Source organism: Pelodiscus sinensis, chromosome 2 (genome assembly GCF_052426305.1).
Source record: "Pelodiscus sinensis isolate ZL-2025 chromosome 2, ASM5242630v1, whole genome shotgun sequence".
In the NCBI taxonomy this organism is placed as follows: Eukaryota; Metazoa; Chordata; order Testudines; family Trionychidae; genus Pelodiscus; species Pelodiscus sinensis.
The window spans coordinates 187,091,024-187,115,532 of record NC_143053.1 but is presented as its reverse complement, the minus strand read 5'-3'; the positions used below and the strand labels follow the sequence as shown (position 1 = coordinate 187,115,532).

General features: G+C 47.9%; 1 protein-coding gene across 2 annotated transcripts in view; it reads right to left on the bottom strand.

Annotated features, from left to right (window-relative positions):
- Window positions 1–2,608, bottom strand: part of GADL1 (GAD like acidic amino acid decarboxylase 1) — a 104,360-nt gene extending 101,752 nt beyond the window's left edge. Inside the window, exon 1 of one of the 2 annotated variants that reach the window (XM_025190298.3) lies at window positions 2,393–2,608. In XM_025190298.3, the coding sequence (XP_025046083.3) occupies window positions 2,393–2,429 (37 nt within the window). In that variant the 5' untranslated portion in view covers window positions 2,430–2,608. The remainder of the gene's footprint in view (window positions 1–2,392) is intronic. The other variant, XM_006134301.5, reaches the window with a different exon arrangement.
- Between the last annotated feature and the right edge of the window lie 21,901 nt (window positions 2,609–24,509).

The window sequence follows — 24,509 nt, the reverse complement described above, 5'->3', positions numbered from 1 at the left end:
ATCCAGGCAGCCCCCACAACAGTTCAAAACAGATGGTAATGGAGTCTGTTCATAACCTGGACCCTACCCAATCTCAGCACTGGAAAAAAGAGAGGATGATGATGAATAGTTTTTTCCAGGTAAGAAACCAGTAAGTTGCACATTGCTAATTTTTGCACGTTAACAGTATAACAAATATCCTAAATATATAAATGCATCAAACTACATGACCTTGACAGTTCTCCTTTCATATCTCATTAACAGCATCATAGTTATATGAAAAATAGGTCTTTCACATACTTAATGTCTAAAAGCTTATATTTTAAACATTTTAGTCCTTCACCTGTGCATTTAACAGCTTTCTTCCTTTTATGCTCAGTGTGCTATTGTAATAACTTTCTGGTGTAATTAATGCATTTATAAAATAGATGCATTTTTTTCCCTAAGATGCTTGCTTCAAAGAGCATCATTAGATTTCTTGTTCTCACCAGAGCAAAGGGTGGGTGGAAGGTGTCAGTATTGGTCTTTAAAGTACTTCTTTTAACAATAAAGTATTACACTATTCTATAGTATGTGGCTGAAATACTACAGCATCTCGAAGGGTTTTGGGAATATTGCTCCATAAATTGATATGAAAGTTTCTGCTTTAGGAGGAATACATCAAGGAGACCAGCAAACCATCTTCTGCACCATTATCCCAAAGAAATTCCTCAGAACTCTACCAGTTTGGGATTGCAAAGGGTGGGTGAAAGGCACCTTCACTCCAGATACTGCCCCCCCCCCTCCAGTTCCAAACACAGATGATAACTTTGTGTAAGCAGGCAGGGAAAGGTGCACTTACACTCAGAAGCAGGTGCACTAAGTAGGGTTGCCAATTCCTGGAGGTTTCATCACATGACATTACCTGTGGAATCCTTAATGAAAGGTTATGCAAGAGGCTAGGGATACAGGACACCTCTCACTGGGATGCCCAGCAGCAAGGAGGCAGCAGCTCCCTGAGACACAGCACTCACCACACTGGAAGGAAGCAGTACAGCAGCTGGCTGCAGGCTGAACTCCCCCTGCTACATGGGGCTGCTTCTCCTTCCCTGCAGCTGGAGTCCCAGTGTTTCCCACTACCTGCTTTGCAGACCATCTGCTGAGGTGTGGCAGGGGAGCATCTTTTAGATCAGGGGCTCAGTTGCAGCCCCATCCAGCCTGGAGAGCCCCATGTATGAGTGAGGAGAGCAGGTGGGAGAGGGCGAGGAGTAGGAAAGGCGGGGGGGGGGGGGGAGAGGGGATGTGGACTCTGCAGCCTCCAATATGCCTATCAAGGAAATGGCAATTACAGGAGGGTCATATTTCCCCCTCAGAAAAAAAAAGTGACCGATAGTGCCCCAATGTCTTGCTAGCTGAGACGATCAAGTCCCAAGCACTTCAATGGCACATGGGGACTGTGCATCCCAATTACGTTGCCCCTTTCCTTGGTTTTGTTTTAAACACTTGCTAAACTGACAGAGAGAATAGTTGAGGAGGGGAGGGATGCCTGCAAACTCTGGAAGGGGCTGGGCAGACACAGGACAGTGAGTAGGATGTGTTGTTACTAGATGTTGTTGACCTACATGTTAAGTTTCATGGTGCAGAGACAGAGGCAACAGGGGCCATGAGTCCAGTCTTCTAATATTTTTTCCATCCATGTGCAGAATACATTTTGTTATGTGCACCAAAGCATATGTGAGTGGGCACCACCACCAGACGCACATGCTGCCAGCTGTGAGCGCTCTGCTAATCAGCCCTGGGGCATTTGAGTCTCTCCTGGGTGGCTGCCCAAGTGCTCACCTTACAGGGAACACTGGCCCATACCCCTGCAGAACCTTTCAATAACCTTTCCCTCAGCCTCTCTTCCTGGGTCACCAAGAGATTAATTTCTGGGAGAGCTGAGCCTCTAGCCTCTGGACTGGGCAGTTCAGAGCCCCAGCAGGGGCACCTCTCCGCTTGTGCATCAGTTATGAAAGATTAAAAAAAAAAAAGTTTCTTCACCTCCCACCCCCACTCACCTCTCTCCTTACAAACTGAGCCCAGTGCCACCTCTGCACTAGTGTTTCATTCAGACACTCCAGAGCAAGCCCCACGGGTCAGCAAGCCCAGCACTTAGGGCAGGCCAAGGCCGCTGAAAGCAGAGGCAAGCCCCCCAAGAAGCCGTCCGCAGAGCAAGCAGCAAACCCGAGACCACCAGCCCCCCCCGCAAATATCCCTCCCTCCCTCCTCCCCCAGGTTTCCCACCCCGGGAGAGCCGGCCCTGCAGAGCCGAGGACCGGAGCGGAAGAGGGGCGAGGGGCGGGCAGCGAGCGGAGCCCACCAGCCAGGACCCGCCGCCCCCCGCTCCCGCAGAAGGGCAGAGACAGAACCAAGGCGCTGCCCGGGCCGCCTTTACCCTCCATCTCGCCTCCGCGGTCGGCGCTGCTGGTCATGGAGCCGCCCGTGCTGAGCGCGACCCAGGCGCTGTCCAGGCGGCGGCCGCTCAGGTGTGTCTCGCCGGAGCCCGCCCTTGGCAAATGGCCGCAGGTGGCGGGGAGCGAGGAGAGCGACGCGCAGTCTCCGCCCAGCGCCCGGAGCCCTGCCCTGCCCCTCCGGCAGCAGCTGCCGCCGCCCCTCAGCCGCCGCCGCCGCCGCGCGGCCCCTTATTAAGAACTGCGGCTCGGCTGGCGCCCAGCCCGCCCCCGCGGAGCTGCGGGGCACGTAGGCAGCAGCGGGGCAGGCTCCCCTGGGGGCAACCCGCGTGGTGCGACCGCCCGGGGCCGTTCGCGTCCCGCCTCCAGTGCTTTGCGGGGCGGGGGTCCCCCGCCAGACGCGTGACTGAATTGCCAGGCTTTGGTGGGGTCCCTCTCCCGCGCCCTCGCTCGTTTCCATGCCCGGCCTTGGCCTTGCAGCTCCGTGGCTGAGCACATTTGGGGGGTGGGGGGGACCATTGAAGTTCGAAAACAAACGGAGTGAGACTGCAATTTCCTCCCTGGAAATGGGCTTTAAATTAATCCCCGGGGAGAGGAGCTGCCTCCTGGAGAGTTGGAACGGCCTCAGGGACGGGCTGCTGCACAATCCCTTCCCCCCTAAGGGGTGGAGGGAGGGTTGTTTTGTGTGGGTTGTGTTGTGTGTGGTTCTCGAGCCACCTAAATAATTTGACAAAAGGAGCCGTGCTCCCTCTTTGAAATGAAGGCAATAACCACTACGTTTGTAGGAAGAAAGGAAAATATAAAGAGGCTTGGGTAAGTTGGCCTCTATAGGGTCAGCTGCTGCAGCGAGCTGCACTATGAGAGGGATGGAGTTACTCCACTTAAATCATGGCATGATATGTGACAAAAGAATCAGACTTTGTGGATATAAATAACCGGCACAAGATCGGGTGGAAAATTGGGAATCTGGCAATTAGGGTATTATCCCTAACTGTGACAGTGTGCATCAAGGAGATTACAAAAAAAAAAAAATTGGAGGAAGGTGTGGGGTGTCTAATATGCACACATGCTCCAAGCAAAATCTTGTCTCATAATAGCAACTTTTTAAAATGCTTTAAGCATTGATACAAAAAATGATTTTTCTTTTAAATGAGTGAAGATTAGGTGGTAATGTGGCATTGGGCAGTGATTCCCTCTTGTGACTTTCTGGAAAGATGAAGCCACTACTACTGCATGAAGCTGTAGTGGAATGAGATAAATTCCAATATGTTCAGGGGACAGCAGACTAAAAAAAGCCATGGCATACTCTGTCCAGCCATTAAGACTATTTTAAGGCCCTCACTGAGTGAATTGTATTTGACCTCATTACTCTAGTTCCTTTCAGGCCACTGATCCCATTCTTCCTTACATGTGAATTCTCAGCTCTAAGACCTAAACTTATCCTTTTAATTCCATAAAAGTTGCCTCCTTTCCAAAAAAAAAAAAAAAAAAAAACAAGCTATGTCTGGGGAACAGTTTATTAGAACTTCAATAGTAAGGAGCAGGAATGGTATCCAGACTGGTAAATCCCTTGCCAGCTGATTTTTTTTTCACTAAAATTCAGGACGAATTAAACTTTGGTGGAGATTTTTCAGAAGCTCTTTAGATCTCCAAATGTGAATCCCACAATTCTTGTTGCTTGGGAGGAGGGAGTGGCTAACTTCTGTGTAGCCAATAATAAAATGTCATTAAAGTTTTTAAATTATTGATAATGTTCTAAAATGAAAGGTATACACCACAAGATAACTATTTTGGACCTCACTATGTGGAATTAATCTGAGGACTGGCAGCAAGTGATTGCTTAGGGAGCAGTGATCATGATCTGAGTACACTTAATTAGGCAAACAGAGTAATTTCCAACTGGTAATATAGGTACTTGCTGCTTCAAAAGAATTAATTTCCAAAGCTGAGGAAAATTATGAGTGAACATAACAGGGAGGAAAAAATGTAGGTAGAAATGTCTGAAAGACAATTTTTAAACGAGTTTATTAAATGGCCAAGAGTCACAATTCCACAATAAAGATGGTTAAAAGCATATTGTATCTCAGCAGCAAAGAGAAAGTAACAATTAGAAATAATAAAGTAATTTGTAACATGGAAAAAAGAGGAAACAGATTGTAATATTAATAAGAAGTCATAAAGTGCAGAAAATTGAAAAGGGAAGCTGAAGACATCTAGGAAAAACCCATGGCTGGCAGGGATAAGGACAATAAGGAGTTTAACTGTATTAGGAACAAAAGAAACCTTTACACTGCCATAGGCCCATTACTAGGTGTGGATAGTAAAAAAATGTTGATGATGCAGAAAAGGCAGAATTGTTCAATAAATATTTCTGTTGTGTATTTGAAAGTAAATCGGATGATGTATTTATATCTCATGAGGATAATGAATTACTTTCCTATCCTTTAGTAAGGTAAGAAGGATGTTAAACAATACCTACCATGGATACACATTTTTAAAATCAGCAAGCCCAGATTAGGGATGTGAATGACTAGTCACTTCCCCCCTCATCCCCACCCCTGCTTGCTGCTTCTATCAGAAAGAGGCGGGGGGGGAGAGGAGCGAAGAGAAAGGGGTGCTTCAAAGCAGCAACGCCACCTGGAGCCAGATCCCAGGCTCCATGTGGCACTGCCACTTTGAAATGCTGCGTGCAGCCTGGGGCCAACTGGGAGTACCCAGCTGATCCAGGCTGCACATGGCATTTCAAAGTGGCAGCACCGTGTGGAGCCCAGGATCAGCAGGGCAGTCCCAAGCTGATCCCAAGCTCCATGAAGCACTGCCGCTTTCAAATACTGGGGGGAGCACAGGACCCTGGCCCCATGCTCCATGGCAGTGCTTTCTCCTTTGAAGTGTAGCAACAGCAAATTGTATCCACTATTTGATTAGCCAAATAATTGAAATTTTACATACCTAGCCTAGTATTTTACATACCTTTCACATAATAGTCCTAAAATAGCTGTCTGAGGAGATCTCTAGCCCACTGTTGTTAATTTTTAATAAATCTTGGAATACTGGTGAAATTCAAGAAGACTGGAAGCAGTGACACTGGAACAGTCTTTGGAGTGGGGTACTGAGCTTCACACACATCTTACTGGTGTCTATGCCCCTCACCTACCATGGCTATGTCTACACTGGTGGGTTCTTGCACAAGAACAGCTGTTCTTTCACAGAGCGTCCACACTGCCCACCCACTCTTGCGCAAGAAGATTTACAGTAAAGCATGGTAAGAGAGGGCTTCTTGCACAAGAGCTATGCTCTTTTCTAACAAGTATAAGCTCTCTTGTGCAAGAGGGCAGTGTGAACACGTGGCAGGGATTTCTTGCACAAGAAACCCCTATGGCTAAAATGGCCATCCGAGCTTGCTTGCACAAGAGAGTGTCTGCACTGTCATGGATGCTCTTGTGCAAAAGCACATGGCAGTATGGATGTGTTCTTGTGCAAGATGTTATTGCGCAAGAACCTGCTAGTATAGATATAGCCCATGAGAGCTGAGGCCAACAGCCAGGACCCCGCATGCAGGACCCAAAGGTGGAGCCCCCAGACATGGAAGCGGCAGCCACCTAGGACCCCAGGGCTGAGTGGTGCATGGGGGTCTGTCAGCCTAGTGGGACATGAAGGTCTGGGGTCCAGCAGCAGGGTCAAGTGGAGGGCCAGTGGCAGTGCTGATTGGAACCAAGCAGGGGGCCAGTAGTAGAGCCCCCAGGCTGCAGGAGCACAGCAGCAACAACTTTGGGTACTAAGGGCATGGAGCTGAGATGCCTTATATCTACAGGTGTTGTAGCACTTCCATACCTATGACTAGAAGAGTGCTAATGTGCCAATAATCAAAACAGAGCAAATGGGATTACTTGACTGACATCAATCCTAGGCAAAATAATGGAAAAGCTGATATAAGATTAAATCAATAAAGGTATATCGATATTCTCAAAAGGAATAGCTAGTGTCTTTTGAGCACACCCATTATTTTGAAATATAACGGGCTCGCTATTATGGCATCCCTGTAAACCAGGAGTGAAGAACCTCAAGCTTGGGGGCTTGATTCAGTCTCCAAACCTCAGGGATTCCCCCACACTGGGGAGTCTGCACTGGCACTCTAGCCCCCCTGTCACTGCCCCACAGGGCTGGAGTATACAAAATCTAATAGCCTGGGCCCCCCTAGGCTCTGGTGTGCGAGGGCATGTGAGGAGTGTTCTTTTCCTTCTCAGTCAGGGACTTCTCACTTGACTTCTCATTTGTTTTTGGCCCCTGACTAATTTTTCGGTGAGTCAGTGGTACCTGACCCAAAAGAGATTCCCCACTTCTGCTGTAAGCTTTGTTCCACAAGGGTTAAGGGACGTTTCGGAATACGGCTTTATTTTGAAATTTGATGCTGTGTAGACAGCGCCAAATTTATCTCAAAATAAGCTACGCAATTTGTATGGCGCAAATTGTATATCTTATTACAAGGTAAAAGTGCAGTGTTGATGCACCCTAAGGGATTAAAGGGCAGAAATATAATTAATGCAAGTCAATACAATTTTATGGAAAATAGGTCTCATCAACTAACCTGAATTCATTCTTGGATGAGTTTGCTTGGTAAAAGCAATTGAATGGATATAATACACTTAGATTTTTATAAGTCATTTGACTTAATACCCGCAAAATATTCTGATTTAAAAATTAACTTAGTAGAATATCAGTAAACCACATAATAAATGGATTAAGAATTGGCCAAGTAACAGATTTTGGAAACATAGTAGTCAATGGAGAATCACTGGCAACTAGGGTACGTCTACACTGGCCCCTTTTCCGAAAGGGGCATGCTAATTTTACAGGTCGTAATAGGGAAATCCGCGGGGGATTTAAATATCCCCCGCGGCATTTAAATAAAAATGTCCACCGCTTTTTTCCGGCTTTTAGAAAAGCCGGAAAAGAGCGTCTACACTGGCCCCGATCCTCCGGAAAAAAGCCCTTTTCCGGAGGATCTCTTATTCTCTTACTTCAAAGTAGGAATAAGAGATCCTCCGGAAAAGGGCTTTTTTCCGGAGGATCGGGGCCAGTGTAGACGCTCTTTTCCGGCTTTTCTAAAAGCCGGAAAAAAGCGGCGGACATTTTTATTTAAATGCCGCGGGGGATATTTAAATCCCCCGCGGATTTCCCTATTACGACCTGTAAAATTAGCATGCCCCTTTCGGAAAAGGGGCCAGTGTAGACGTAGCCCTAGTGTATTTCTTAGTGGGATTCCACAGAGACTGGCCCTATTACACTATTCAAAACTTTCACTAATGACCTGGAAGCAAATATAAAATTATTGGTAATACTGTGATGATGCAATCACAGAAGTTCCTTTAGGATTGTTCTGAAGTGTGCTGATCATGCCTCTGATGCCCACCTTGTTTTCTGGGGCTCTCAATCACTCTGTCCTGCTGGGTCGCTTCCCTTTGTTTTGTTTCCTATGGAAAATATCAGGTGCAAAATAGATTCCAGTACCGGGTGGCATAGTTACATGTCTTTTTAGACCAACCAGTTTACAAGGTCTATTTTGCAAGACCAAGAATGCAGTTTATGGGCCCTTGAGTTGATCACCAAGACATTAGGCTCCGGGGGCACCAGTAATGGCTCTTATTAGCACATTTAAAACTATAAACAGATTCACACTTCCTATTTCTAGCTTCACATATAAGAATGATGCATGCACAAAAATAGGATATACAGATCCATCAGATTATAATATTAAAACTGATAGGTCAAATGATATATTTTGTTTAATGCATCTTTGAGTTGTGCATGTACATATTCACAAACCAATTTTGCTAAGCATGGGGGCTGGGAGCCATCACAGACAAAAAGGTAGTCTTAATGGTAAATAAGGAGTACAGGGCAGCCAGCCAAGCAATCTAAATCACTTGGTAATCTGGGACCATACAAACAAAATACATTTTATTACAGCCAAGTAATTGCAAAGTTATACATATAGGAACAAGAGTTGGAGGTTTATCCTAAACAATGAGGCTATGTCTACACTACAGCTGTGTCTACATTGGCATCCCTTTCCGGAAAAGGGATGCTAGTGAGACACTATTCCTACTATGAATAAGGGATCTTCCGGAAAAGGGCTTATTTTCCGGAAAATCGCGTCTAGACTGGCGCTTTTCTCCGGCAAAAACCCCGCGCCAGAAAAAAGCGGCAGCCATGTAAATGCAAATGCCGCAGGGGATATTTAAATCCCCCGCGGATTTGCAATTCCGAAGTGTCTCATTAGCATCCCTTTTCCAGAAAGGGATGCCAATGTAGACACAGCCTACAAGTTTTGCTGGAAGAGGCAATGCAAGTGAAGTGCAGATTAGCATTTTCTCGCACTTTATTTACACAAGCTCTTCCGGTCCGTTTTTGTGCAAGGGTTTTTTGCGCAAAAACAAGCAGTGTGGATGGGTCCATTTTGTGCAAAACCCCCTTTTTGTGCAAGATCCTTATGTCCGGGGCGGGGGAGGCATAAGGATCTTGCGCAAAAACGGACCGGACGAGATTATGCAAATTAAGCATGAGAAAATGCTAATCCGTGCTTCATTTGCATTGCCTCTTCCAGCAAAACTCATAGGCTGTGTCTACACTGCACCCCTTTTCCAGAAAAGGGATGCAGATTAGACACTTCGGAATTGCAAATCTGCGGGGGATTTAAATATCCCCTGCGGCATTTGCATTTACATGGCTGCTCCTTTTTTCCGGCTTGGGGATAAGCCGGAGAAAAGCGCCAGTTTAGACGCGATTCTCCGGAAAATAAGCCCTGCAGGAATAAGAAATCCTCCGGAAATCCTCCGGAAAAGGGCTTATTTTCCGGAGAATCGCATCTAGACTGGCGCTTTTCTCCGGCTTATCCCCAAGCCGGAAAAAAGCAGCAGCCATGTAAATGCAAATGCCGCGGGGGATATTTAAATTCCCCCGTGGATTTGCAATTCCGACTCGTCTCATTAGCATCCCTTTTCTGGAAAGGGGTGCCAATGTAGACGTAGCCATAGTGTAGACATAGCCTGAGAGTGGAAAGAAGTGCAAAGTAGTAACTCTGAAAAGGATTTAGGAGTCATAGTGGACAAATAACTCAAACCCGCACTCCCATGTGATACTGTGGAAAAAGGGTTAATACAATCCCTCAGTGTGTAAGCAGAGCAGTAGGAGAATGGAGGAGATTTTGCCTGTGTATACACCACTGATGAGATCAATACTGGAATACTGTGTCCAGTGCTGTTGTCCTCATTTTAATAAGGATTTTGAAAAGTTGAAGAGGATGCAGACGAGCCATAAAAATGACTTAAGTATTGGGAAACACCTTATAGTGAGAGATATCAAGAGCTAAATATGTTTAGCTTATCAAAAAGAAGACTGAAAGGTGACTTGATTACCGTGTATAAGAACTTTCATGGGTAGAAAATATCAGCCTCTTTAATCTAACACAGAAAGGCACATCAAGAACCAACAGCGGGAAGCTAAAGCAAGCCCAAGTTAGACATAAGGCACATATTTTTAACAATGTGTGTTTAAACATGGGAACAAACTTCCCAGGGAGGTGGTGCCTTCTCTTGACATCTTCAGATCAATACCAAGCGCTTGTCCGGACAGTATGCTAAGTCAACATAGGTTATTGGGATTTTAATCATAGACCTCTAAAATGTCAGCCCAAATTGCTCTGAATTTTTGGGCATTCCCTTTCAGTGAATGCCAGTTGTTCATTAGCTATGAGATCAGCCATATCACTGAGCATAACCCAGACATCAATATTTGGTAAGGATCAACTTTTCAGTGTTTGCAAGTTTACATTTTTAATGACAAGAGCAGCACATTTATTTAAGGAATATCACTTTGGTACTAGGTTGTCACTCGGTATCAGGAATATATCCAAGAATGAAACTTAAGGGCTGTGTCTATACTGGCGCAATCTTGCACCAGAGCTATGCAAATGTGGCTCAGTGTGGAATATCGCCGAGTCTCATTTGCGTAATTAATGAGCCGCCATTTTGCGGAAGAGGCTCTTGCACAAGACGGGGCTGTCTACACTGCCCTGTCTTGCGCAAGAAAAACCCCCTTGCGCAAAGCCATTATGCTGATTATTTTCAGGCATAACGGCTTTGCGCAAGAGCCTCTTCCACAAAAATGGCAGCTCATTGTTATGCAAATGAGGCTCAGCGATATTCCACGCTGAGCCTCATTTGCATAGCTCTGGCGCAAGATCGCACCAGTATAGACACAGCCAAGGGGAAAAGCTTCAAGCAAGCATCCAATATCAAACTGATTCTTTGACCAGGAATTACAGTGTCCCTAACCGTGACTGTGACTCCACTTCCCCTGAGACCTCACCCTTCAGTGGAGTCAAGCTAGGTCAGACTAGAGAGCGCAGGCCTCTCCACCTACACTGCGGGAGAAGCCAAGAGCAGCCCGTGGCCCATTTTGCTGTCCCCAAGCCTTCCACCCAGGGCAGATGGAAGGTCTGCAGCTCCCAAACCAGCCCACTCAGCTCTTCTCCCATCTTAGCCTGGCCTGGAGGTGGGATCTTGGGGTCAAACAGCAATAGTCCACTCATGTAGAAAAACTCACGGAGGATAGGTCCATAGAATAGCTATTAGCCATACTAGGCAGTGATAATGTCCCTACCCTTCATTTGTCAGAAGCTGTGAATGGGTGACAAGGGATGTCTCTTCCGTTTATTCCCTCTGAAGCAGCTGGCATTGGCCACTGTCAGAAGACAGAATACTGGGCTAGATGGACCTTTGGCCTGACCCAGCATAGCTGTTCTTATGTTCTTATAGTGAGGCTATGGTAGAGCCATCTGGGCAGCTGTGGCGAATCACAGACCGTATATCTGCCCTGGGCGGTGGACCTTGAAGTGGGAATACAGGTCAGGAGCTGCTCTTGGGCTTCCTACACCCAAAAGGTCTTCAAATCAAGACTGGACAGTATGCTAAGCCAAATATAAGTTGCTGCCATGAGTACAGGGTAATTGAAGCTACATCTAGACTGCAGGCTTCTTTTGGAAGAAGCTTTTCCGGAAGAGATCTTCCAAAAGAACTTCTTCCGAAAGAGAGCGTCTACACAGCAAAAGTGCATCAAAAAAGCAATCAGCTTTTTCAAAAGATAACGTCCACACTGAATGGATGCTATCTCACATTTAAGCTGTGATTACTAGGGATGGAGTGGCCGCTATGGCACCTGTGCTTTTTTCTCTTTCCTCTTCTTTCAAAAGAACTCCCTTTTCCCCGTCTACACACACCTTTTTCTGAAATAGTTCTTTTGGAAAAAGGCTTCTTCTTCATAGAAAGAGGTTTACCAATGTCAGAAAAACCCCTCTGTTCTTTCGATTTTTTTTATGAAAGAACACGATTGCAGTGTGGATGTAAGTGAAGTATTTTTGGAAAAATGACTGTTTTTTCCAAAAAAAATCCCTGCAGTATAGACATACCGGCTGTGTCTACACTGGCCACTTATTCTGGAAAAGCAGCCGCTTTTCCGGAATAACTTGAAAGCTGTCTACACTGGCCGCTTGCTTTTCCTGAAAAGCAATGACGATCTAATGTAAAATCGTCATTGTTTTTCCGGAAAAACTATGCTGCTTCCATTTGGGCAAAAGTCCTTTTCCAGAAAAACTGTTCCGGAAAAGGGCCAGTGTAGACAGCCCAGTAGTCTTTTCCGCAAAAAAGCCCCGATTGCGAAAATGACAATCGGGGCTTTTTTGCGGAAAAGTGCGTCTACATTGGCATGGACGCTTTTCCAGAAAAAGTGCTTTTCCAGAAAAGCATCCTGCCAATGTAGACGCGCTTTTTCCGGAAATACTTATAATGGAAAACTGTTCTGTTTTAAGCATTTCCGGAAAAGGGTGCCAGTGTAGACGTAGCCACCCTGTGTGAAATATAATGCCCAGTTATATACTGGGCAGGTAGAGTGTCTGCAGCTCCCCACAGCTGCCTGGGCTAACTGAGCCAGACCAGGCTCCAGGTTCTGCCCTGGCTGTGGATAAGGGGCTCAGGAGGAAGAATAGGTACGGGGGTTGGACCCATGGTGAAAAGTGGATGGGCTATGGCACTTTTGGCTCCCCTTCCCATGCCCCTGCCCCTTCCTATTACCCCACCTCATTCCAGAAAACTTAGAAAATATGAGCTAATATAGTGCCAAGTGAATTTCATTTATGAGGTCTACTACTCTTAACTTATGCAGGAACCATATGTTCAAAAAAGTGTCTGTTGGTGAATAATTTGTTTCAGGTCAAGAATTTCTTTTTAACTGATACAGTGTTATTCCATTGTGTCAAAAAGAGATGTGTATCCAAATCTCTTTTCCAAGCAATTTTCAAATTGCTTTTGAGGGCCAGAAAATCATAAAAGGATACAGCTGGCCAAGTAAATCTTGGAAGTTACCTCCAAAATACTTAAAGTTCTGGAACTCTTAGTGCATCTAGTCCAAATATAATCATCAGTAACTAAAGATATTTCCATGCCCTAGAGCAGGGGGAATCTATTACTTTTGCTACCAGTAAATGTAAGGAGAATTTGCCACTGACAAATATCAGTTCAATATAACACAATATTTTAATTTATTATAATTTATCTATATTAAAAATGTGGCTATGCCTGGTGTCACTGCCCCTATATGTTATGAAAATTGGCTTGTGAATATGAATATACATAACTCAAAGATGATGCAAAATGCAGCATGTATCATTTTTAAAGTTACATTCTATTAAGTGTGCATATTTTATTTCTGTGCATGTATCATTGTATGTGAAGTTAGAAATATGAAGTTTAAACCTGGTATATTAATCTAAATCTTCTAATAAAAGCCATTCATGGTACTTAAAGAAACTTAATGGCCTAGTACTCAAGACAATGATCTGTAAATGGGTTTGTTTTTCCTCTATGCGCAAATTGTGGTTGGTCCTAGAAAGATATTTTATCATGCCACTGGTGCTGGAATTCCCCCTTAATCTGGTATTTTCCCCTGGGCATTGGGAGATAAAACCAAGGATTTCCATGCTGAGAAGAGTTAATTTAAGGAATACGTGGATTCTCATGAAGAAATCTGAAAACAAAGAACTCTACAGACATGAAGAGCTGTAGACCCGAGCCAGAGGGGAAAAAAATCAAATCTGCCTTGCAGCGTTTTTACCTGAAATAAGGACAAGAGTGAGGAATATACTTTTAAACTATTTATCATATTGTGTTAGACTATATTGGCTTGTCTTGTTTATTTTGGCTTAGTAATTTACTTTGATCTGCCCGCGTTCACTTGCAATCATTTAATTCCCACTTATCTTTATTATCAAACACAGTGTAAATAATGTGTTACCTGGCAGGGAGCACTGACTCTGCATATCTCTCTTTCATTGATGAAGGAGAACTTCTAAACTTTCTCTGTGTATGTAAGCCAGTCAGTGCTGGGAGGGGCACCTCCCCTTCAGGGTCAGTGGATGGCCACTCCAACCCACTATGCCCAGTTTAGACTCTGGGGGGGAAAATTAGCAGTGTTTAGAATCAAACAACCAATTTGGAGTCCTACGCCCTTACCTCAGGGCAGGGTGACAAAATAAACAAGACTAAAGGTGGCCTGGCTTGGGACAGGCCAGCAAAATGACAATCAGAAGCCCAGCCTTAGTTCAGGGTGGGGCATCCAAGTCCACAGTTCAAGAGCCCCTGCCTTGGCTCAGGGTGGGGCGGCAGGCAAACAGTCTGTCAAAGCCCAGCCCTAGTTCAGGGCAGAGCATCAGGCAAATAGTTTGTAGGCCCAATCTTTGGTCAGGGTGGGGCGGCAGGCAAGCAGTCTATCAAAGCCCAGCCCTAGTTCAGGGCAGAGCATCAGGCAAATAGTTTGTAGGCCCAGCCTTCATTCAGGATGGGCAGCAAGCAAACAATTCGAACAATTTATGCAATTGGCATCTTCTTGCTCAGGAGGGGTGCAGGCAGTTTGTCCAAATTGGCAGAAAGGGGGAGACTGCCACCCGAGCGATGAGTGGCAGGAGTGGCACAGGCCCACTCACTCCACTGCGCCCCTGCCCAGGGCCCTAGAAGCAGCAGTCCTGACTGCCCTGGCCTGAAACACACTGACCCAGGCATTTAATCATCAATGTTGTTCCCTGGGCCACTTCCCTTCTCCCCTCAGTGGGTATCTGGACATCCAGCAGGTCTCTCAGGGAGTCAAAGGGCTTGCAGGGACCCTGGGAAGTCTGGTGTGGTAGGCAGTCCCTCCTGGGCGCTGTTCAGTAGGGACCCTGGTGGCCCAAACCAGTTCTCCACCTCTCCTGGGCCTAGCTCTTCTCCTGGGTGGGCAGGAGAGGCTTCTGGCTTCTTCAAAAACTGGCCTCTCATTGGCCTCATTGGCAGGCCTTTTATCTCTCTGACCCCGCCCCCTGGCTTCTGGCCAGGTGGATCATTAGGGCCAGGTGCAGCCCTCCAAGGCTCTGGGAGGGGCGCCTCCCCTGTGGGGTCAGTGGGTAGCTACTCCAACCAACTACAGTGTAAAACTGTTGGAGGTGGTGTTCTTGGGTGCTATCAATAACTGTATAGCTGAGCTTTCCCAAAGAAGAGCCGGTTCAGCATCTGTGTCTCTGCTGGGGGGCTGTTATCCAACTCTGTGCCTTGGCTGAAGAAGACTAGAGTTTGTAGCCCAGCAGGACAGGGTGGTGGGGAGATCCAGAGGACAGCTAGATAGGTTCAGTGACATAATCAGCACATCAGGTAACAATCCCAAGAGGACCTATATGATCCAACCCATCACATCTGCTATGAAGAATCTTGAATTATCTTAATCCAGAAGCTTTCCTGCTAAGCATTAACAGAAATATTTGAGGATATGTCTACACTGCAAAGTTAATTCGAAATAACAGCCATTATTTGAAATTAACTTTAATAGCGTCTATACATGCAAACCGCTATCTCAAAATTAATTCAAAATAGCGGAGCGCTTAATTTGAATTTGGTAAACCTCATTCTACAAGGAGTAATGCCAAATTCGAAATAGCTATTTTGAATTAAGTGCTGTGTAGACACTTAATTCAAAATAGGGGGCCTCCAGCCCTTCCCAGAGAGCTCTGGTGGCCACTCTGGGCACAACCAGGAAAACGTACTCTCCTCTCTCCCAACCCCAGAGCCATTAAAGGGGGTAGACTCTGGCCACAGGTCCTGTGCCAGCTCCAAGCCTGCCAGCCTAGAGCCAGCAGTGGCCACTGGGGCCCCTGACCCAGTGGCCCCAAAACATGAGCCAGCAAGCACTGGCAGCCAGCCCTCCACCACTCCCCAGGAAAAGTCTGCCAGCTCCCAGGAGCCTGACAGGACCCAGAGAAGGCGGGCGCCTTCCTGGTCCAGGGTGGAGATCATGGACCTTATTCAGGTTTGGGGGGGATGCCCCCAACATCCATGATCTCGCACTAGATGGAGGAATGCAGACATTTATGGCAGGATAACTTCCAGCCTGGCCACCAAAGGCCACATGCGAACCCAGGAGTAGGTTTGCATGAAAATCAAGTTGGTCTGGCGAGACCCCCCAACTCTGGGCCCTGAGCTTCCTTTCTCCCTTCTTTCCCTTGCTTCCCCCTTCCAGCTCCCTCCTCCCAGGTTTCCCCCTCTCCTCTCCCACTCTCTCTCTTCCCCTCTCCCACCTCCTTTTCCCAGTCTCCCCAGAGGTTCATCCACCCCCCTCCAAGTTTTGTTCAATAAACCCAGTTTCTATTTCTGAACATACGTGTCTTTTATTTGACATTAGGAAGGGGGTCTACGGAGGGTTAAGTGGAAGGACGTGAGGGAGGAATGGGGCACGAGCCTCCGGTGGGGAGGACCAGGGTGGCTCTGAGGGCTCTGAGGAGAGGACGCTCTCCTGCAGGGCCTCCTAGATCCTGACAGCCCCCCGATGGACCTCCCCCCCCCCCCCCCGGATGGCAGCCTGCAGCAAGTGCAGCAGGGCTGATGGTAACAACTCCACGATAAGCACCGGCATGCCCAGGGGCAGCTCTGGCTCCATGTGGCCGAGTGCTATGGTGCCCCGAGTGCGGGCACTCAGGGCACTCCGAGACAGGAGTGCTTTGCTGTCCCTCATTGAGGTAGACAGGCAAGCGGGGAACCCTGAGAACTGTCTGTCCGGGGGTAGGGTCCCTTTAAGCATGGAGCTCAGTTAGCCTCAGGCAGCAGCCCCACAAACTAAGTCCTGACCTGATGCCCTGCTGGCACAGGTTCTGGCCAGCCTTAACTTCGGTTCAGGGTCCACTCAGTGTAGACAAGCTATTTCGAAATAGCAAAACGCTATTTCAAAATAGTTTTGTGTGTAGATGCGTTAATTCGAATTATCTTAATTCAAATTAACTATTTCGAATTAAGTTAATTCAGTATAGCGCTGTAGTGTAGACATACCCTGATTTTAGATATTTCATGTTTGGACAAAACTCCCATCAAAACAAAAGTTATTAGGCATCACCTTAAACAACAAATGGTCTGGTAGCACTTTATAGACTAACAAAACACTTCTTCAGATGACTGCAGTTTTGAGTTTAGGATGTGCAGACCCAAAATAAATAGGGGAGAAGGAAGAGGAGGGAAGCAAAAACTAAGGAAGGGAGCAGGAAACAAGGAGCAGAGGGTATGAAAATATCAAAGGGAAAAACAAGTAGGCAGAACTGCTAACCTGTAAGCACCTAAAGGTTGGATAGTTAAAAGAAGCAGATAAGGACCATAGGATAGCAATTAGATAGGAAAGGTATTAAGGCAAGAATCTACACAAAGAGCTATTGGCACCTTCTTTGAATGTTAGGTTGATAATCTCCCAGTGATCCCGTTATCTCAGTTGAGGTTGTCATCAGTGTGAGAATTGAATTTGTGGATGAATTGTAATTCCAACCTCTCTCTGTGTATTTGGCTTGTAGAATTGGTTTGTGACAAGACAGCCACCTGGAGATCTTTTAAAGAGTGATTAGGTAGATTGAAGTGTTCTCTAACAGGTTTCTGTATGTTCCCTTATGTATATCTGATTTGTGTCCATTTATTATTTCCTGTAGGGACTGTCCAGTTTGTCCAATATATATAGCAGTGGGGCATTGCTGGCATTTTATGGCATAGATCAAATTATTGGATGTGCAGTTAAATGAGCCTTTGATTTGGTAGCTTATGTTGTTGGCTCCAGTGATGAATTCGCTTGTATAGATATGTGGGCAGAGTTGGCACCACGGCTGATTGCGGGGCTGGATTCCTGGAAGCATATGATGGAGTTGTGTAGCATGGTAACCTGAAAGAATTGGTTTCTACAGGGGGGGCAGGTTTCTGCAGTGGGGCGGGGGGAGGGTAAAGGAGAGGGAACGGGGGCAGGAGGGCGGGGGACAGATTTGGGACAGGGGAGAGGGAACAAGGTTGGGGGCAGGGAGTTCCCTACACCAGCCACGGAGGGAAGCCTCTGTCCCGCGCTCCCTCCGGGCTGAGTGCAGGGCAGCCGGGCTGGAGGGAAGAGAAGCGGCTGCCCGGCCAGCTAGCCATGGCGCTCAGCCAAGGTGCACCATGCTCCACGTGGGCTGGTGCAGAGGGGAAGCTGCCTGTCCAGCTGGCTGTGGCGTCCAGTCCGGAGGAGGCTGAACCGCGCTCCAGCTTCTCCTCTGCGCCTGCCCACGGAGCCTGGTACACCCTAGCTGAGTGCCATGGCCAGCTGGCTCTGGCACTCAGCCAGGGTGCCCCACGCTCCACAAGGGCAGGCACAGAGGAGAAGCCGCCCGATCAACTGGAGTGCAGGGCAGCCTCTTTCAGCTGAAAGCCACAGCCAGCTGGCCAGGTGTTTCAGCCCTTCTGACTTCCCAGCTCCCACCATTTCGTGTAGCTACTCACCTGTGTTGTTGCTCGGTGAGTAGCTGCTCCTCAAATGAGGAAATCAAATTTAAATGTATTGCGCAAGCACGCAATTCGGAGAGGGCTCAAGAGCGACTCTTATAGCCCCTGAGATCGACCAGTAGATCGTGATCTACCAGTTGGTGACCACGGTCATAGAGGGAAAGTGAAGCTGCTACAGTTTTTTTGGCTCTGGTTGCCCTGCTTTCTCGGACACCACAGCAGTTTATTTTCTGGTTTGTCTGTTTGTGTGTTTGCTTGTGTGTGTGTTTGTTTGGGTTTTGGCTTTTTTGGTTTTTTGTGTGTTTGTTTGTATTTTTGTTCTTTTGTTTGTTTGGTTTTTTTATTCTTTTGTTTGTGTGTTATTTTGGCTTTTTTTGGCCATGGAGCCTGATCTGCCCCTGTGCAGGCAATGGCCCCATACCGTGCTGCTGGAAGTTCTGCTGCATGCTCAGTAGAGTATGATGACGTTGGCGGCAGAGCTGGATTCTGAGCCCAGCTTTGAGCCTCTCGCTCAGGCTGCAGCCCTGCTGCCCTTGCCCCTGAACGTGTTTAATGGAGAGGCAAGTTTGGAGGCTAGACATCAGTTCTGACTGGTGGAACCGGCTAGTGCTGCAGCAGAGGGACGACGACCAATGGCTCCGAAACTTCTGGATGCGGAAGGACACCTTCCAGGAGCTCTGTCTGGCTCGCCCCTGTGCTACAACGCCAGGACACCCACTTGCGGCCCGCCATCCCCCTGGAGAAGCACGTCGCTATTGCCCTGTGGAAGCTGGCCACCCCCGACAGCTACCGCTCCATGGGGCATCAGTTTGGCATGGGGAAGTCTACCATCAGGGCCGTCTTGATTGATGTAAGTCACTCTCAGGGCACAGTCCAGGGGAGCAGTCAGGACCAGGCACAGGGAATTGGGGATGGGGTGGCAGAGGTAGAAGCCCTCTCAGCCTCACCCTGCCATGGTGTGGGGGACAATGGGTGGGGGAGGGGTTGTCTGAGGGGGGGCTCTTGGAGTCCAGGAGGGGAGCGGGGGAGCATCTCTCATCAGCTGAGCCAACCCCTCTAATGTACTGTTCTTTGTGTTTCTATTTGTCCCTTTAGGCAAGTGGTCACAGCCATCAACTTGGAGCTGCTTCACAGGACCATCTACCTGGGAAACCTGGATGCCATTGTGGCTGGATTTGTGGCACTGGGATTCCCCAGCTGCGGTGGAGCACTTGACAGGATACACATCCCCATCCGCGCACCATCCCATCGAGCAACCCAGCATATTAATAGAAAGGGCTACTTTTCGAAGGTGCTGCAGGCTCTGGTCGACCACCGGGGACAATTCACAGACATTTGTGTCAGGTGGTCAGGCCGGGCACAGGATGCCTGCATATTCCAGAACTCATACCTGTACCGCAGGCTTCACGCTGGGACATTTTTTCCGGACAGAAACTTGGCAGTGGAGGATGTGCAGATGCATATGTGCATCGTGGCCAACGTGGCCTACCCCCTTATGCCCTGGCTCATGAAGCCCTACACCGGCCACCTGGATGCGAGCAGGAAACTCTTTAACTCCCGCCTGAATCGGGCTCGCTACAAGGTGGAGTGCGCCTTTGGCGTCTGAAGGGCAGGTTTAGATGCCTTCTCACTCGGCTGGACATGGGGGAAAACAACATCCCCGATGTGGTTGCAGCATGCTGTGTGCTGCACAGCCTAGTGGAGAGGAAAAGGGAGGCCTTCCTCCCTTCATGGAGGACACAGGCTGAGATGGAGGGGGGGCAGTTTGAGCAGCCCCGGACAGCTGCCATCCAACAAGCCCACCAGTCAGGACTGCAAATCAGAGAAGCCCTGAGGAAGCAATTCTGCCAAGGAGGCCGCTGAGTTTCCCCAGGGCCTTCCAAATGTGAGATTGCCCCATGCCCCTGGTGCCTTCCTCCCCAAAACCCCTCCCCGCCCCACAGTCACACATTGACTCATTCCTCACACACTGAGAATGGAGACAGGTGGTGGTGAAAACTTGCCCAGTTTATTTTACTGTTGCTTTTGGCATAAAATAAAATAAATAACTCTTCTGTTCAGAGAAAATAAAAAATTCTTTTTTTCTTAGAAAATAAACTGTTTGCAAACAAAATAAAGTGTGTCCCTCAGTTACTGTCACTGGTAGGCAGGGGGAATGTTAACCAGGAAGGGGGTGGGAAGCTCAGGGCTGAGGGGGCTGCCTGGAGGAAGAGCCCCTGGCACTTTTGCTCCGGAGGCCTTGTCGCATCTGGCTGCGCATGCGGGCTGCCACAGCAGGGGGCTGGGCAGGAGGTGAGGCTGGACCTGGGGCTGGGATGGCACCGGCTGAGGGGCGGGCAGGCTGAGGAGGAGGGGCAGGACCAGGCACAGGACCGGGGAAGGCCATGGCCTCCTGGATCACAACGCAGATGTCCGTGCGCTGCTGGGCAAATTCGTCCATCAACTGCCAGCGCCACTCGGCCTCTGCCTCCAACGTCCTCTCCATTGAGTCCTGCATCCTTTGCAGGACTCCAACATGCTGGTGTACCAGATCTAAGCAGGTGTGCCAGTGCCAACGGGTTCCCTGCAGCTGTCTGGGTGGTGGGGCAAGTGTGGCACCCCTCCCGGTCAGCTGGTCCGGCTGTGGAGGACAAGAAGGAAAAGTCGTCAGTCATGCATGCTCACCCTTTCCCTGAGAGGGCACGCCCTCCTTCTTGTCAGCAGGCAGTGCCAGTGCTAGAGTCAGAGGCTGCTCATGTGCCTCTCAGTATTGCATGGTGTGGCTTGGCCCGCAGCCACGGCCTCCCTGGAGCCCAGAAGGTGTGCAGGCCACCATCCTGCCCCCCCTTGCACACACCCCATGGTTGAGCAGCACAGACGCGTTTCAGGCCACGGTTGGGGTTCCCGCAGAGTACTGAGAGGCCTGAAGCTGTGAGGCAATCCCGGCGTCCCTGACCCATGCCTGCTCCTGGCATCACTGCCTGCAGGAGTAGGTGGTGCCTAGCAGCCTTGAGGGTGCAGGGGTAGGATTGCCCTCCCTGAGGGCGGCCATGGGTGTGCCCCCCTTCCACACCCCAGCAGTGATCAACATGACATGTCACAGCATTGCACCATCCCCTTTGCTCCCGCCTGTCCTGCCCTATGTTGTGGTGGACCCTCACAGCACTCATGTCCTTATGTTTCCTCCCTGGTGTCCGAACTTGCCTGGGAGGCCTCCTGGGTTTGGGTGTCAGGGTCCTGGGTCAGGGTCGCTGTGCTCCTGCTGGTGGTGGTGTCTTCCTCCTCCTCCTCCTCCTCCTGTTGGAGCTGCTGGTGTTGTACTGGGCTGTCACCCTGGAGTTGTGGCCGCTGCTGACCAGGGGTCTCCAGCCCAGACTCCACTAGCCGCTCAGGAGGCAGGGGTTCCCCTGCCCCCAGGATCTGGTCGATCTCCTTATAATACGCACAGCAATGTGGTGCTTCCCCAGAGCGGGAGCTGCGCTCACAGGCTCGAACATACCCCTGCCGCAGCTCCTTAACTTTTGCCCTGACCTGCTCCAGTGCACAAGGGTGGTGACCTTTCTTGGCAAGGCCTTCTGCCATTCGGTCATAAATGTCCGCATTCCTCCTCCTGCTGCACTGCATGGCCTAGAGGGACTCCTCCTCAGCCCAGAGCCTCAAGAGGGCTTTTATCTCTGAGCCAAACCAAGAGGGTGCCCGGCACTTGGGGGGATGAGTCCCTGGAAGGGCCAGGGAGGTCTTGGGGGGCTTGTCCCTGTGACATGTCTCCCGAGTGTCCCTATCGGGAAGAGCTGCACCATCAGGGTCCTCTTTGGAGCTGGCTTGTTGCCAGAGTGCTGATCCTGGGTGCCTGTGCCTTTTAAAGATGGCTTCAGGCAGGAACAATAGAGTTGAAAGCTGTGGCAGGAGTGTCCATCGGAAGTTCTTCCTGGAGGCCTTTTCTGTCAACATAATTTCTCACCTGTGTCCACACTTACCTTTTGTGGACAGGACTCTGTTGACAAAGAAGTTACTCCTTGTAGAATGAGGTTTACATCCGTCGACAAAACTGCTGAGTGATGTCGACGTTATGTCGACAGAACTCGACGGCAGTGTGGATGCAGGCATAGTTTTGTCGACAAAACCCTGTAGTCTAGACACACCCCTAGAAAAGCTATGGGCTTGGTTTCCAGAAATGTGAGGCACAAAAAGCAAGGGAGAGCAGCAGGATCTCAGCACTTGTGACAGTCAGATCCTATTAATAATTATTAATAATGAAAGTGTCATGGGTTAGATGTTGGTATCAGTATCCACTATGGAAAGAAGTCATTTAGTAGCCTACAGCAAGTAACAAAGGAGGAGGAGTTGTGGCATGTGAAAGGGCACCATTATCTTTTTGAAGCCAAAAGGGAAAAAATTGCTATGATGTTGGAGGCCAACTAAAGATGAAGATGGCTTTCTGGGTACAATAAGGTGAAGAAGGGTTATCAAATTGCTGTGCAGTATCTGATGCCTGAAAAGGAATAGTATTACAAGATTAACTGGCTAGAGAAACACAATGTTCAGAACATTAAAGCTCAAATAGAATTATCAGCGTGTACAGCTCAGATGCTAAGGCACTAGGAAAGAACACACAAGCAGAAGTATAAATGCCAAGAGATTGAGTGCAAACAGCTAAATATGGTTTTGCTGCACATTGTACTGACATTTTATTATGCATAGATCCTAATGAAATGTTTCTACATTTTCTTAAAAAACTGAGAAAAGATCAACAGAGGTCCCCTCTCATCTACATTTCTATGGTTCTATGAAAAGTTGACATTACCACTTTATCTGCGATCATTTTAATGCCTTGTTGGAGTGAGTTCCCTGGGTTCCATTGTAGGAGAGCGGGGAGTGGTGGAGGAGGGTACCGCACGCACCAGGATGCTACTTGTGCTTCTTCCCCTTCCCCTCACACTCAGAGAGAGAGGGGAAAGTATACAGCTTGTATTACTCCTCCTCTCCCCATCAGCCGGGAATGCTCAAAAGCTGTATATTTTCTCCTCACTCCCTGATTGTGAGGGAAAGAGGAAGAAGAGCAAGCAGCTTCCTGGTACGCATGGCAGTAGCACCCATCCCCACCGCTCCCCTTCCATTCTTCCAAAATGGCACCCTCGGTGAGCACTGAGCAACTTTTTTTGGTTCAGGTCAATAATGATCATTAAAGCTCCAATTGCTATTATTCCTGTGTTAGGTAACAGAAGCTTTGTAAGGCTGTAAAATATATATTATTACAGTAAGAGAAAGATCAGCCTGGGCTATGATTTCAAGAGCCTGACATGACCTTTGAATCAAGTTATCTGCTGATTCACATCCTGTGCTATCCCCTGTAAGTCAGGGTTGGTGAATCAAATCCTCGAAAGTGCCCTCCTGCTGCAACGATTTCACTAGATGTTGAGCAGCTGTCTCCGTGCCTCAGCTGTTATCCACTGAGAATACCAGATTCAGGACATATGGCTAAGAAACCGGGCAGATATCCCCAAACTGGTGGTTATTCTTCCATTAGATTATACCAAGCCAGCAACAAAAGCAAACTTCTCTCTTACCACATTGGTTAAGAAAAAGTAAAAAAATGCAGCCTCCTTAGGCATGGAAGAGTGATTACTGAAAACCAATTTAATCGAATATAGGGTCCTTCCAGTCTCAAGGGATCAGCTACTTAGCCTGGTCAATATACAACTCAGATCTTACCCAATGTATAAGTCAGATCTTACCCAAAAATTATGATGCTGCCAATCCTTTAATAACTAAAATCTACAGTTTTTTAATAAAAGAAAAGAATATAATTCAAATGGTTTATAGGTCACGTGCATACAATAATTGCAATGCTCTTATATCAGATTTGTAGTAATGATGTTATAGACTGCTGACTTGTAAAATTTCAATGGTACCTTCCAAAAGTTTGGAAGGTCTTCCATGCATAGTTCAATATACCCCTTTTAATTGTAAATCCACAGTCCAGAAAGTCAGGGCAAGGAAGAAGAAAAATGGAGCCATCCCCCAGGCGTCTTTTATACCTTTTTCCATGTGCATGAGAATTTTCTCTTTCAAACAAAGCTTACAGCTCAACTTGTGGAAAGCTATTGACAAGATGGGGTCCAGGGTCACATGAGCATATCACATGTCCTTACACGGCTTGATGACTAACACTGGGTAGCCATTGGCCCCTTGATGTCTGAAACATCCGCAGAAAGACCTATCTGGGTGGAATAAGTTTTCTTCTGTGCCTCCCATCCCTCATTGTGAT